This window comes from Pungitius pungitius, chromosome 3 (assembly GCF_949316345.1).
Source record: "Pungitius pungitius chromosome 3, fPunPun2.1, whole genome shotgun sequence".
In the NCBI taxonomy this organism is placed as follows: domain Eukaryota; kingdom Metazoa; phylum Chordata; class Actinopteri; order Perciformes; family Gasterosteidae; genus Pungitius; species Pungitius pungitius.
Genome location: NC_084902.1, coordinates 23,234,623 through 23,249,827, shown reverse-complemented (window position 1 = coordinate 23,249,827; position 15,205 = coordinate 23,234,623). Strand labels below are relative to the sequence as shown.

General features: G+C 45.2%; 2 protein-coding genes across 3 annotated transcripts; both read right to left on the bottom strand.

Moving 5' to 3' along the window:
* Positions 1–714: 714 nt before the first annotated feature.
* Positions 715–9,396, bottom strand: ical1 (islet cell autoantigen 1-like). Of its 2 annotated transcripts, XM_037455430.2 has the most exons (14): positions 8,873–9,396; positions 8,112–8,147; positions 7,836–8,010; positions 6,421–6,493; positions 5,592–5,715; positions 5,278–5,476; positions 5,056–5,181; positions 4,846–4,944; positions 4,676–4,764; positions 4,197–4,246; positions 2,857–3,024; positions 2,200–2,490; positions 2,023–2,118; positions 715–1,925 (listed from the first exon to the last, which is right to left on the bottom strand). In XM_037455430.2, the coding sequence occupies exons 2-14, from the start codon at positions 8,120–8,122 to the stop codon at positions 1,810–1,812; spliced, it is 1,617 nt and encodes a 538-aa protein (XP_037311327.2). In that variant the 5' UTR covers positions 8,123–8,147; positions 8,873–9,396; the 3' UTR covers positions 715–1,809. The 2 variants fall into 2 exon arrangements, with proteins under 2 accessions (XP_037311327.2, XP_037311418.2); XM_037455521.2 differs by lacking the exon at positions 2,857–3,024.
* Positions 9,397–9,534: 138 nt separating this feature from the next.
* On the bottom strand, positions 9,535–14,691 carry wdr12 (WD repeat domain 12). The gene is made up of 13 exons (XM_037455656.2): positions 14,435–14,691; positions 13,980–14,074; positions 13,570–13,664; positions 13,275–13,381; positions 12,680–12,795; positions 12,448–12,602; positions 12,092–12,137; positions 11,890–11,975; positions 11,665–11,805; positions 10,834–10,939; positions 10,593–10,725; positions 10,068–10,140; positions 9,535–9,971 (listed from the first exon to the last, which is right to left on the bottom strand). The coding sequence occupies exons 1-13, from the start codon at positions 14,473–14,475 to the stop codon at positions 9,894–9,896; spliced, it is 1,272 nt and encodes a 423-aa protein (XP_037311553.2). The 5' UTR covers positions 14,476–14,691; the 3' UTR covers positions 9,535–9,893.
* Between the last annotated feature and the right edge of the window lie 514 nt (positions 14,692–15,205).

Here is a 15,205-nt window from a genome sequence, read left to right as displayed (position 1 = left end):
TCTCTCGTGTCACATTTAAAACAAAAAGCACAGTGTGGTAGGGGTCGATTTCCCCGCCAAAAAAGCAGATATTAATATGCAACATGTATAAAAAGTTTATATTTTCCTTCCCATGACGTCTCAAGCACCTTTTCTACCCCCCATGTGTGACATTTCCACAGGCACATGACTGGATACTAAGGATTTGGTCTCGCTACACAAGGTACTCATCTCAACAGATCAGGTGTATTTCACACAATCATCTGATTGTAGTAACCCGACCCGTCTTCACTTTGGAGACGTTCATAAAGTGTTGGTAGTATTCCCCACAAACATACAAATGTAGCAGGCAAATCGGAAATCCATTTCATGACATGGTAACAGCTCTCCAGTGTTGATTTCCCCACCCCGCATACAACTAATTTCAACCAACAGCACAGCAGCAGTTTACTAATTATTGTAGTGTTACTTTACGTAAAGAAATCAGCAAAACATAGTTTGATGGAGCTTAGATGCAGATTTATAGAACTTATTTAACCCACCCAACCCAAAACGATCCAAGTGTCCTACTTTAAAACTTGCTTTGGGAGGAAACTACAAAATAAATGTTTGAACCGCCACACATTCGCCACACTCGGCTTTAGGACTTGACTTCATTCAGAACTCGCACTTTCCCAGTGCCCCCGTAATCTGTCTCCAGAAAAAAAGAGACATCACCCCTAAAAGGGAGATGAATAGACTGTTGCAGTATTTACCATTTCTCAATCATTACAGTGGGCCCAGCTGAGCAATGGTGATCGACTCAATGGTAACGTTTACACTAACAGTTTAAAAAAGGGTCAGCATTAGGACACCAGAAATAACAGTTGGAGATGTTTTTGTAGTGGGTTTGTAAGGTGCTTCTACACAGTCAGAGTGTTGCCTTGTTGTCGACAGTGCAGCAGTTAAGTTTGCTCTAAATTATTACAAGTTGCACGCTATATTTAAAATATTTTCCCCCTTTATCTCTCAGCCAGACAACCCTTTCTGACGTGACCGTAGAGTAGTTATTCATAGCCACCAGACTGCATTGAGGAAACGTTTTTTTAGCTCACAGGAGCAGTGGCTCTATTTCTGCCTCCCTCCGTTAGTTAGTGTCATGCTGATGTACTTCAGATTCACACAAGAACCAAATTAACAAACCTATCAAGGCTGATGTTGACCAGAATCTGCAGTGTAAGCTAAAAGTAAGTAGAGTGGTAAAATATACTCTGAATTTAGCACACAATTGAGCTGATGTCATCAACCATAAATAATACACTGACTGTATAGAAGTACCTCATACATCCCCCTGCATGGTGGTGGCAGGCGCTGCTGCAACTTCCCATTCATACAATTATTTATATATGTATACATTAGGTTGAAATAAAAGTTGCCAGTAAATACTTTTTTTCCTTCCTTTTTACATCTTCATTCCACTCTGATATGTGCACACGGAAAACAAACACACACACACACACACACACCCGAACAACGCAAAAATGAACAAAAAAAGAAAAGAACGCAGTAAATAAACTTGGACCCCCAAACGTTTGCTGTGATTACTGAAAGTCGGTGGAGTTCAGTCACTGACCGACGGAGCAGCAGAGCGTTCACGACCCCACAGCACGTTGCTCTCCAGTGTAAAGCAACACATTCCAGTGTAACACAGGTGTGTAGGTACACATGTCTCCTGGTAACGTGTGTGTGTGTGTGTGCGCCCACATCAATGTCTCCGTGTGTGTTCTTTGATTCTGTTTCTGACATCCAGAACCTGTTAAAGAAATCACACACACACGCACACACACTCCTTTAGGCGTTGAGGAGCTCATCCGGGGAGCGTCCGATGGCGTCGGGGTTGGAGAGGGGGTCCAGGTCCGCAAACAGGTCGAACCAGGCGGACATGTCCTTGGAACCACCCGGAGCCGCTGGCATCAGAGGAAAGTAAAAGTTTGTGGTGATTATATGGCTGTGTAATACTCCAGGAACAGTTTTTTTTTTCAAACACACTGAGGGAGAACAAACCATTAGCTGCCGCACTTGTGACCGGCTGAGCCAATTGGCTCTGGCCGAGAGGAGGCTGAAGGGGCGGAGCCTGGAACATAGGCGGGGTTGACCAGCCTAGGGGATAGATAGAAAGAGAGAGAGAGCGGTGTAGGAGTGTGCCGCAGCAAGCTCGTTCCCTCCGGCGGCGAGGCTCACCTGTGGCGCTCAAACTGTGATCCAGCAGCTGGGAGGGCAGGAAGCCCGTCGGGCTGGGAGGGTTTGAAGGCGGACAGGCCGCCGCCGCCGCCGCCTCCCCTACGGCCGCCACCCCCTCGCTCGGCGGAGGGACGCTGGGAGGGTCGAACAGCCCAAAGGCGTCCTGCCACTCTCGGCTGAACTCGTCGCCACCCCCCGGGCCGGCGCTGAGGAGGTCTCCGAGGAAGGCCATGTCACCGCGCTCACCATCCTCCCCCTCTCCCGGACCCGCACCTGAAAGCAGATCCCCACCTAGAGGGAGGGAGGGGGGCTCCATTAGACCAGCTGATAATACGTCGCAGTGGATTCCAATTCCCTTCTTCATTTCATCACACAGAAACACAAAAGAGCAACGCAGGGGCCCTTACGAGCTCCGTCTGCCTCTTGACAGGGGGGGGGGGGGACCTTTGGGTCAAATGAGCCTTTTCTCCCCCATTGCAAAAAGACCCTTTTTTGAAGTGACAAGTGAAGGAAACACAGCGTTGCTTTCAGAGCGCTGGATTTGATCCAGATCCAAAGTGAAAAAGGAAGCGGAGTTAATAAGAAGAACTACGAGTCCCAGGAAAGGTGAAATGGTGCCACGACCAAGAGCGGGCCAGAATGAGCAGGCCGGTTTACCGGAGGCGGGCGGCGAGCTGGACTGGAGGCCTCCAAAGCCCCACAACTCCTGCGAGTCTCCGCCCCGAGGAGGGGGGGGCGGGTCACTGGCCATGAGCATCAGGTCGTCGTCCGACAGTCCTCTGAGGTCACCACGGTCCACAGCCGGTGCGCCGGTGTTATGGAGCGCTGAGGTCAAAAGGGTCGTAAAGGCCTAACCAGTCACATCTCCAGCCCAAAGGGTCGGGTCAAACGGACAACGTAGTCTGCTGCTCTGATTAATAAAACCACCAAGTGGAGGCGGGGCAACATTTTAAAAACCAAACACACAGTGAATCTAATGAGGTTCTCCCAGCTCAGGATATGGTGTTTGGTGAGAATATTGCAGTGATGTGACTCCTATTTTTGGTGTTTTTAGGGCTTGTCTATGGAGAATGGGAATACATTGTAATGTTGTGCTGCTGGCTTGTGCCCAGCTGGTTAAGCAGTAGGTCAGATGGGGGAAAATCATAGCATTAAAATACAATTTTTCAGCCTGCATGGTTAAATAATGTTTTAAATTTCTAAAATTCACAAGATTCAATTTCAAAACCATGTTTTACCTGTTTTTTAAAAAGAGAGCTTAGAATCAATAATAATGCCTAAATATTTAAAATCCGACACTACCTGCAGCCTCTCACCAGCAAAATAAACATCAGGCTCGGGTTAAACTCTGCAATTCCTCTTTGTTAAGAACGTTCAGATGAAGGCAGGAATGTGCAACCCATTTATTTACGTTTATTGTGGATGGGAGTTTAAGTGCAGCTCGTTCTTTGCGTAAACCGTAAAAAAAGCAGCTGCTTTCATTACAGTATTACTTTCATACTTTCGTTGCATTTATATGACTCCCACAGTGGATCACCTCATAAAATAATACTACTAATCTATCATTGGATTTGGTGCCATGGACACACTGGCGATTTAAACCCAGTCACCGTAATTTGGTCAAAAGTTTACATACACTTGTTACGAATATGTATATCACGACTGTCTTGAGTTTCCAATCATTTTTACAACTTTGATTTGTGATGAGATGATGAGCACATACTTCTTGGTCACAAAAAAAACATTGATGAATTTTGGTTCTTTTATGAATTGGTGACTACACTGGTGCACGTGTGCGGTTGCGGTGTGATTTAAAGTTAAATTAGGTTTTGCACATCTTTATTCTTTGTCTAAATTGTATGCCTCATCCAGCTCAGAATTAGCATTATTCTTTACGTATATTTATAGTACTGCATGTTTCAAACTATTAAGAGCAATTTATATAATAAATAATAGTTCATCCACTGTCCACTCACACTACAGGGGGCAGCACATACCTGCAATAGAGGCACTTCCTGGAGGCTTGTTGTCATCCAAGGACACCAGACTGAGGAAGGACGGAGGGAGAAAAAAAAAAAACATGAGAAAGAACGTGGCTTTGCTATTTTTAGCTGTACAGGAGCCTCCATTCGATTTGGAGCCGCAGTCTCACTGCAGGTTCACAGATCCAAAGCTCTCACTAGCGATCAGCATATGTACAGAAACAGAACTAAAGATAAAGCTGCCACGCTTACCTGTGAGTGAAAATTGGCATGACATTGTGTTTGATAAAGACATAGCGGAGAAAAATGTGTGCAAAAAAGGTAAGAGCAAACAGCGAGGGGGAAGAAAAAATGCTTGGCAACAGTGTGCGTCTGTGTGTGCGTTAGTGATGACGAGGCAGGAAAGGATGCTAAAAAGAAAACCTGAGGATGCGTTAGTACTGGCTTTCTACTCTCAGCGTGTGTGTGTGTGTGTGTGCTTAACGCATCCTCACCTGTCTGTGTGGCTCTGGACAGCCTTCTTCTCCTTCTTCTCCAATTTTTTCTGCGCCTCCGTCAGTTCCTCCAGCGGGTCCCGCAGGTCCTGTGCGAGCGGGTAAAAGGATAAGCGTGACGTAAAGACGCCGCCTCCGCCGCCCCCTCCCCGGGGAGAAACCCAAAGTACCTTGAGTGTGGTGAACTGGTACGGGACGTGTCCTTGGAAGGCCTCTCGGATCCCCGACATGGCGTGGGCCGTCTTCTCCCAGAAGTGCAGCAGAGTGGTCTGCAGATAAAGACGCGTTGTTGAGCAAAGGAACAACTGACCTATTAAATGGCAGCTGAGCCCCAGCTGTATGACGATAAAGTAAAGGAAGGGGTTGGACGGATGGAGCACCTGGTAGGTGCAGAGGGAGTGGGAGAGCATGTTGCAGCGGCTCGCACCCAGCATGTCCACCTTCTGACACACGTCGTTCTTCAGCTTCTCAAACTGGCCCTTCGTCCCGCGGACCTGCGACTGGACCTGGAGACGGACAAGACGGGAAGATGAGAGGGGGGGAGTGCATGCTTGACGTCGTCGCAGGGAGTATCAGGCAAGAAAAAGCAAGCGTCCACCCACCTTGCGGAACTTCTCCAGCTGCTTGTAGGTGTCCGGGTCCAGCTCCTGGGAGACGTCCTTCATCCAGAGCAGTGCCCCCCGGTACTCTGTGCGCGCCTTCTCCATACGGCCCACTGTGAGCAGCGTGTCGGCGATGGCGCGCCGCCGGAATGTCTCCACTTCCTGGTGCAGGCGGTGCAGAGGCGGGCGGAGCGCCATCCTAAAGGAGATGGGGAAAAAGAAAATCATTTCTGGAATCCAGCACCACAATTGGCAGTTAGAAGAATGAACTTCGAGGAGGTTTCCAATGGCCTCGTGGCGTTGGCGACGCTCACCTCTGCTTGGCGGAGGTGCACAGGGCCACGCTGGTGGCGTCCATCATGTTGCCCGCCTTTGTGCGGTCGTGTTCGGCCTGGAAGCGCAGGAACAGGCCAAACTCGTTCTCCTCCTGAGACAGGCCTGTGGACACGGCTCAGAGTAAGTTCTCAGGAGGCCTACAAGAGAAACTTTACCACTGTTCTACATCTGGATCGGAAGGTTTCTATGAAGTCAGAGGCACCCTTTATTTTTTTTTTATAACAAAGCAAAGACCTCAATCACGGGAAGTACCTTTTTAGAATAGTGGGTCTATATTTGAGTCTATATTTGACTTCCTCATACCATAACTGTGTCGGTGACATACTCCTATCTTTGTGTGAAGATCACTAAGAGCAGTGGAAGACAAAGGCAACTTATGGACAGTTTGTACACCGTGCTTTGAAACAGAAGGGAGAGTGTCTTCAGCTTCTTCACTAAGCATTCCACAGTGAAACTGAATATTGAGAGTTGTGCAGCTTTAAAATTAAGTTTTTTGCATTTTATTGGACAGGTAAATCTCCTGGTATTAGTTTTTATTAAATAAAATATACTGTATGGATATTTTAAATAGCTTCCCAGTATGACTTCGATGTGATTTAAAATAACCCAAAAGCCTTTCTGATTTAACCTTGACATTAAGCTTTAACATTTTCACCAAAACATTTCCTGTTTAAATATATTAACCTAGATCACACATGTGGCACCCAAAAAAAACCCAACAAATAATAAAAAACAGAAATACATCAAACTGTACCCTCTGAGCCCCTAAGTTGAATGTTTTGATTGATCTGACACCACTTCACTCACGTGTGATCCTGTGCTGGTACTTCTCGATCACCTTCAGCAGCTCTGTGCACGTCAACTGAACTGAGCGGAAGAACTGCGGACACAAAGAGGCTGATGAGTGATTGTTATAGCAACCCAGTGGGGACCATTAACAGCCACACTCCGAAGTCTCAATAGGGCGGCGTGTCAGTGACATACACCGCGATGGCTGGATTCCATTTAGCTGCTTCACCTACTGGGCCCCCCTTAGCTTAAAAGGGACACCGGACTAGAAACCAGATGTTCACTAAGCAGCTGGTTTCCCTACTGTGACCGGTCGAAATGACTATTAAATGGTAGCTAAGCCAGATGTGTGATGATGTTATTTGGGATTTTGTTCCATTTCAGTGCATTCAAACAAATAAAGAGTAGAGCGCACCGGAGACTGTGAGGGAGGACGTGACTTGTGTAGTTACTGAATAACTCCAGAATAAACAGTGAGCAGTCAAATCTGTGGCCGTGCACGGGTCGCTGCTCCCTCACAGCACACATCTTTGAGTGTTTATTCCCGGCCCAATACATTCATCAGGATGGTGTTTATCTAACGCAAGTGAGTCACAGCAGAGGGAAAAATAAAACCGTCTCTGCACCCAGGTTCTGTTTTTTTTTTTTTTTTTTTTTTTTCCCCTTCTTAGAATTAAGGAAATTCGGACACAGCCGACACACAAAAAGCCACGCATGATCGATACACAAGAGGTACGAGTTGCTTTCAAAATGATGCAGAAATGTATAGCATAGTCAGACAGAATTGGATTTGCAGGTCACAATTCAAGAGATTCAGACAAATGTAACCTGCTTTGAGGGAATTTCATTTAAAAAAAAGGTTGGAATATGAATGAAGATTAAATTCTCAGAGGATTTGGAGGAAAGCAAAAAGGACGGGTCGACTAAAAAGAAACTGCTCTAGATCTACTATGTAAATGCACAAAGTGGGTCTCCTGACACCTCTCAGACATTGTCTCCATCTCACTAGGGAAGGACAATGAGAGCAGGAAGACAGACAAAGACTGATCTTGCATTCAGAGCGAACAAAAGCCCTGCATTCTCCCCGATGAAACACCGCCTCACGGGACCACGCAGCCAGTCACAGCCAGATTGATACCAACCCAACACTGTCCGCTCTCGTTTGCTGGGCCTGGAATGAATTAGCGCAACGAGGAGGAACAAGACGGCAGGAGAAAACCATCTCTGCAAACAAAGACGCTCCAAAGACAGTGAATTATTATATTCTATCCTATATCGTTTTCCCCCCACTTTTGCTGGCTGATAAACTTTATTAAATCTATATTTTAGGTGGATCACGTCCAATAATCCACCTGGACATTAATGCCTACTCTCGACCGGTCCACAGGATTACAATAGGTCATTCGTGCGGTGGTGGATCCGTCATGTTTTACCTCGAGCTTGGAGTCCAGGTCGGCGTCAGACGCCACCACGTACTCGTCCTCCTTCTTGCCCGTGGCTTTGATGAGGACCTGCTTGGTCTTCCAGAACTTCTTCTGCATGCGGGCCATGACAGAGCTGTCCTCGCCGAGCAGGGCCCGGCCACCGCTCAGCATGTCCCCTGCAAACCTGGAGGCCAGACCATCAGTCAGTCAGCTGTGCTCATGACAACAGACCAATGTGAGAATGGTATTTGGTAAAGTGAACACGGATGTAACTTGGACACGTACCCGTCCATCATTGGCGATCAGCCTTTTTTTGGGGTTCTGAAAATAAATACAGCATAACATCAGCAGTTTTTAATGTTTAAAATAATAAATAATAATATGCAGTTTGATTTGGTTTCCTTGTTGGGGGTCTCCTCACAGAAAGACAAATCTTGGCTCCAGACCGCAGATGTTGTTAGATAGCATCTTGTATACAACAGACTAGAAGTCTAATAGAGATGTATGAAACATTTAATGAAATAACCCACTCTTTAACGCCGCTGGGACACACACAGCGGACACAGAGCAAACAGCTGTTCCATCCCGACTGAATTATAAGCGGTTATCTGTAGGGTGATCTGTGGCTGGATAAAACGCATCGGAGCTAAAGCTAATCTAATATGGACCTCAGAGCGGAGAGATCGGACACCTGCGACTTGAGGAGAGTCGGGACCATCGAGAGGAGGCTCGCTGTGGAGCAGGTGTTCGGTTACAGCAAAGGCAAAGGCAAAAAAAGCAGCAATGACATCCTGAAATTTACCGTTGCGGTGGAAAGCTAACTTGACGTGGTTTAAAAGAAAGACACAATAAACGCAAACGTGGAGATTAAAAATAAAGAATATGTGCAAGGAGGAGCTTTCGTGCTAGCAGCAGGCTAGCTCGTAGCGAGCGACGTAGCAGGACCAGCGATGCCGTGGCAACATTTAACTTATCGACGCGGCGAATGAACAAGTCCACTTTTCCGTTTGTCCGAGGCAAGCTAAAGTTTGGCAGGACGGCTTTACCTTGCTTTCAGTCTTGTCCGGCGGTTCGAGCATCCGTGCGGCGCCGCTCTGCTAGCCTACTCCGGCGATAGCCGTTATAGTCTGAGTCAGAGAAACAGGATATGCAAAGTACCTTTGGCGCCGTTTGGACACAAGGGGTCGCTGCTGGGCAGGTCGCACCAAAGATCGTCTATTAGAAAGTGGACTCGTTTGGGAGCGACAGTCGGCTAAGAAAATGGACTACAACAGGTTGCAATACCTCGTACCGTAAGTTTAATGATTTGCTGTTTTCACACCAGAAGAACACGTGGAAGATAAGCAGAGGCCTGTGATGTGTTTGCATGCGGGTGAAATCAATGAAAGAAGTACTATCCACATTCAACGGTTTTGCAATGAAATTCCGACTAGGGACTCCTCATATTGTGGTGAACATATAAAAAAAAACTCACGACACATCTTCAATTTACATTCTTTTTGATCAAACCAGTCGGAGGATAAATGTATTTTCCCAAAAGCATTTTTTTGGCTAACCAAAAACACATCATTCTAAATCGTGAAATATATCAGACACACAAACAATGATATCCCATGACAATACAATTGTATATTTAACTAGGATACACTTCCATTATCACCATTCACGGTCATCGGGTAAATCGGGAATTAAAGAAACAACCAATAACAATAATACAATTCTTTAATAAAGTTTGAACCTTTTCTGGACATTTTTCTGTAGAGTTTTTGGCGTTCTATAAGGGTAGTTCACTATTGCCATCATCTAAAAATGGAACTAATCAAGTATCTTGCAATAATGAATGAAAGGTCAATAGAAGAGACAAAATTAATTTATAGTTTTTCTTGGGTAACAGGATGACAAAGACAGTCCATAAGAAAATATATGTAAAATTTGAGAGGGGCTAAAAACGAAAAGAGCTCAGAAAGCGTGGAACATTTGCCATCATACAAAATCCCAAGTCGCTGCCTGCATTTGTCGCCTGTCACAACACTGATAATGTCCATCATTATGTCCTTGTCGTCCAACCTATGCCCCGGCATCTGTCGGACAGGCCGAGCATCTGTAGGTGTACAGTTTGTTATCTGCACCTCCACTCAACATCAGCTGAAATAATAAAGGAAAGAAAGTTACACATTGATTTCAGTGTTTTCGGTTGCTGAATATTCTTGGCTTTTGGGATTGTCTTTGTTAGTAACTTACCCCGCTTTCTGTCCAGTCCACACAGAACACTTTGTCCTCGTGGGCTGCCAGGTCATACAGAGGAGCCTTACAGCTGGGAGACAGAGAAGAAACGTGTAAACTTCACCCGCTCAGAAAGGAGAAACACATACCAACCTACAGTTGAAGCCGAGGGAGACTTTGTCCGAATAAAATGCAGTTCATACAAAGACAGGAAGCCTGTTCAGACAGTGAGGAATTCACCGGATATCACACGTCCGCACGTCCTAAAATACCTTATACGGACACATTAATTGATCTTGTTCAGGCTAAACTAGCACTATTATTATCCAAGTTAAGTTGGACAAATGTGTGTGCAAATGCGCCTTGCATAGAAATCTGTATCTCCCAAACACCTGCTTTTTATTAAACTAAAATGAACAGCCATGTTCATGATGATGCATCTTTCATTCAATACTTGGTTGTATTCTGGTTTCTTTAGCTAGAAAATGGGACATCCGTTCTTTGCAGAATACAAATCAAGTAAAGTATTGCTGTGCTTCAGACCTTCTGGTGTCCCACAGTTTGACCAGGTTGTCAAGGGAACCGGAGACCAGCTGGTACTCGTGCGACGGCGCCCACTTCACGGCGGTGACCCAGCCGGTATGGGACGTCAGGGACAGCAGCACCAGCGAACCATCTGGAGGGCGGGGGGAGACATTTATAACGGAGGGGAAGGACAGCGAGGAGAGACACCGGAAATCGCTCATGATGGAGTGAGGCCTCTATGATCGGAGCACAGCGGTACCTTTGGTACGAGGGTCCCACAGTCTGATGTGTCGGTCGGTGCTGCCGGAGACCAGCCGGCGACACAGAGGGGAGTAGGAAATACAGTTGAACACTTTGGTGCCCGGCTGTAGGAAGGGTGACAACGTTATAATTATAGGCAATGGAACATTCTTTTTAAAAGCATCAAAATGTTACTAATATAATGGGTTTAGTGAATTATGCTTCATGATGTTCATTTACATTACATGTCATTTAGCTGACGCTGTTATCCAAAGCGACTTACAATAAGTGCATTTCCACATAGAGATACAAACTCAGAAGAAAAAGTCTGTCGAGCCTCTGGTGGCAACACTTGCAGCCGCAACACGCTAACAAGCTAACTCGCCAGTTACGAGCAAGTTGGCCAGCAAGAGGTAAACAGCTGATCGGGTAGCCGGCAGTCCTTTTCGGGGTCAACGAATTAATGTGTTTACTTGAAAAAGCAATACCGTCAGAATCTTAATACCGTGGATTTTCGGCCACACCGTGAAGCCCATTATACCACAACCTTCAAGTTCTCTTAAACATGCATTCTCTCCACTGGCCATTAGAGGGCGATTTTATTGAAGTCTGTGAAAATGACCCTACTTCTCAGTTGTTATTTACCTCTGGAAATTTAACCCTTCACAGTGTGTTGTGTGTGTGGGGAGTTTTTGTTGTTGTTCATATTACTTTTAGTTGATAAAAGCAAAGACCGTGTCGGCCTAAATGCCCAAACTCAAGACTTCTAAACACCAGCCTACAAACCAACTACAACTACACTCTGACCTCTTTTTACATACGGACAATGTCTCAAATCTGTTTCTCTCACCAGCGTGGTCTTCAATCCTCCCGTCTCAATGTCCCATATGCGGATGGTGTGGTCCCATGATGCACTGCAAACTTCCTCACTGTCAGACCACAGGACGGAGGACACTGCCTCGTTGTGTCCAGATAATGTCATCAGGGGGGTCTGAGAGTCAAAACACACATTTTGTTTATACCCATTTACATATGCATCGAACCTTTATATGAGGTGTGATATAGCTCCACTCACCCTCGTAAGGCCCAGCTGTTGAGTTTTCTGCTTCTTCCTCGGTCTGTCGGCGGGTTCTCCGACCTCGTCCGCCTCATCCGTGGGCACTGCGGAGGAGAATGGTGGAGAGAAGGGGGGGGGGGGGGGGGATGTTGCCGCATGGTTGGAGATTGCCTGTCATTTAGTAATGCTTAACATGGATTCAGGTGCTCTCGCGACCTACCTGCCGACCAGATCTTCAACATTTTGTCCCAGGAGCCGCTGCAGAACTGTATGGGGAACGACACAATTGCTTCAACTGACACACAATGTCAAATCACTTATATTAACCCCTCAATACTCATGTATTGCATCTTAAAAAGCCACATTATTTTGTAATAAACAATGTATGAATTCATAAGAAACTTGTGTAATTTGTAGCATTCTGGACCATTCTGGGAATCACACTGTCATCAGATTATAAGCATAAACCCACGAAAAAGTTATGAATATTTTGGCCAAATTTAATGTTGAGTTTACAAACCGCAGCCTACAAAGTTGCAGTCATTGTGCATTCGTCCACTATCAATCCTGTCTTACCTTTGAGCCGGTGGGGTCCGTCGCAACTGTGTCAACGCTTCCCGTGTGTCCCCGGCAGCAATGTCGGGCTTTCAGCATGTTTTGCTCGGAGTTCCACTCCCACAGCAGGAGGGTCTGGTCCAGAGAGGCCGTGAGCAGCAGTGAGGTCAGACCGTCTGCACGGAAACATCAAAACACACGTTTTTAGGAGAAGGCTCCGGTTATGCAGAGTGTTTTCTCCGCCCCCCCTCACCTCTTTTCACCCAAGCCACGTCTTTCACCACTTCAGTGTGTCCGGCCACAGTTATCACCGCCTTGCCCTCCACAGACCAGATCCGGGCTGTCTTGTCATATGACCCTGTGAGGATCCTAAAAACATTTGAGAATTAAAAACCTACGAATGGCATAAGGAAATGACTTAGCCTGGGCAGGTTGTTATGTAATACGCTGTTCATGTATAATCATTTTGGAGGCTTTAATCGAGCGATTGGAGGTTCCATCATCGGCTCCTTTACGTGGAAGTGTCAAAAGGGAAGATACTGATCTTGGAAAAAAATGTTCTGTACAATACAGGTCTATTTACAAAGTTAAACAGTTTTGTATTATACACACAGAGGCTTTTCTATTAATTAGCCTAACCGTTCTGATATAAAAAAGGGCATCACTACACATTTGTTCTGTTGATTGCTTACACAGATCAAGTATTGACTCTTTCAATAAGTGTTATTTAAGAAAAAACTAAAAAAATAATCTTGCATGGAACATTTTTGTTGCCAGTATAATGCTAATGTAAAAAAGACGCTTGACAACACGTTCACGTTGACAGTGCGGGGCGTGTCCCATCTTACCACTCAGCGTCCGCATCCACGGAGCTAATCCAGTCATCGTGCATCATGCACTCCTCGGCCTCTGGTGCTGTGATTCGCTCTACATACTCTATCTCCACCACATCTTCCTGAAACACAGACAGACACGAAAAATGCATTAAATATCAAAACGTTTCGGCCCCCATTTGTACCTCTGCTGGTCTTAAACTCCTCCAAAGCGCTTAGTTCTTATGCCAATCCCTACTTCATTTTAAAATAAAGAAGACTATGATAAAGTGGGATATCCACTCAGGTCTGAGCATGATGATGGTCGAACCGTTGATATGCCTTCTGTTTCCATGTGAGTGGCCAGTGACGTTCGCAGGAACTGACCCCTGACCAGGAAGTCGAACTCCACTTTGCTGTGAGATGCTGTGAAAAAACAAAACCGGCATTCAAGATATTACGGAATATTGACTACTAGGACTTTTTAAAACACAATTTAGGCTCATCTGATCATATATTATATGATTATTCTGTAATAATGATATGAAATCTCATAAACCTCAGGATGGGTTTAAACCAGTGAAGTTTCTTGTAGCGATAGATTTAAATTGCACGAATCTAAATTGTAATTTCTCATTAAATTGATTTGAGTAGCAATGGAAACTTTGTTCATCTGAATACATTACATACATGTTAAATGTTCAGTTTTTAGTCATTATATATATATATATATGTATTTACCATTTTTTGCCTCCAGTAGCTTGTTGATGACATTGCTGAGTTCCAGCACTTCAGAGGCAGCAGGGATGGAGAATGGGACATCATCTACAACATACCTATAAAGAGAGGTGGGCTCTCTGGTTACACTGTAGGTTAACTTCAAAATGCACACATTCATCAGTCACAAAACAGTTCAAATGAGAGGACAGCAGTCCGCCGTATCTTGGGGTCGTTAGCATTAGCTAGCTAACAGTTAAACCATCTAAGTTACGTTGGCTTACAAAAGGCTACGACGTGCAAGAGGTTTAAAAAGAGGCCAAGACTAAACATATATTATACATGCGTAAGTAACAGGGAGGCTAGTGTCCAGTCATGTAGTCAACGTTAGTTTACTGTTAAACTACAGCTTGTTAGCAACCCGCTAGCCATTTCTGTACATTTTTTCGTATGTTGCAATAAAGGGAATACGAGCATACCTTTTATTTTCCGTGAAGAACCTCGCTTGTAATTGCGACATTTTGTTAAATCCCCAACGTACCCAAAGCAATAGAAATCTGATATATGGCTACCTAGTTAATCTGTTCCTTCATAACACGAACGTCTCTCGTGCAGTAATGCCATGTGGTACGAAAACAAGGAATACCAGTCGAGTACGGTTAGTCAATGGATGATTCGGATCTACGCTCGTCTAGTAATGCCTGCCCTCAGCAACACTCAACAACGGTGCGGAATGAGGATATGTTACACACGTGTCCACATGAAAATCTAAAACTACGCGTACCGTGTCAAAAGTAAAAGCAGTTACCATGCTGTGATGCACGAGGAAGGGACACTTTCAGTGTTTTGCTAATATATATCTATTTATTGCTCTCATGATTATCATATTAGCTAACACGCAACTGATACTGCGCGTATCTCAAATAAGACCTAAAGTGCCTAAAATGTACTGCGTCCCAGGTGATGGATGCTCGTTAGTCACAAGGTTCTGTGCTTCACCGTATACTGTACATGCTTCCATTATTCACTATTATCAGAACATCCTCCATAAACGTCTATCGTTGTGTAGCTGACACCGTAGCTGAATTAAAGCATGTCTCAAGGACATAAAAAATGGATGACTTGAAACTTTGTTGTTAAACAAACTGAAGTTACTGTAGGTCCGGTTATCTAATGAACCTCCAGCTGTGGCCTTTCTGACACCCTGGGCAACTATTATGCCACGCTATCATACACTGAGTACACCATGT

Bases quoted from the DNA above. Each gene is read 5' to 3' on its own strand.
- ical1 (XM_037455430.2), bottom strand. The intron at 5,716-6,420 runs GTGAGTGAAGTG...CCGTGTCCACAG, and splicing joins GTACCAGCACAGGATCACAC to GCCTGTCTCAGGAGGAGAAC. The intron at 4,765-4,845 runs GTACTTTGGGTT...CCGCTCGCACAG, and splicing joins ACCAGTTCACCACACTCAAG to GACCTGCGGGACCCGCTGGA.
- wdr12 (XM_037455656.2), bottom strand. From the start codon at position 14,475: ATGTCGCAATTACAAGCGAGGTTCTTCACGGAAAATAAAAG. The intron at 11,976-12,091 runs GTAGGTCGCGAG...TCTCCTCCGCAG, and splicing joins GTTGAAGATCTGGTCGGCAG to TGCCCACGGATGAGGCGGAC. The intron at 9,972-10,067 runs GTAAGTTACTAA...TTATTATTTCAG, and splicing joins TGGACTGGACAGAAAGCGGG to CTGATGTTGAGTGGAGGTGC.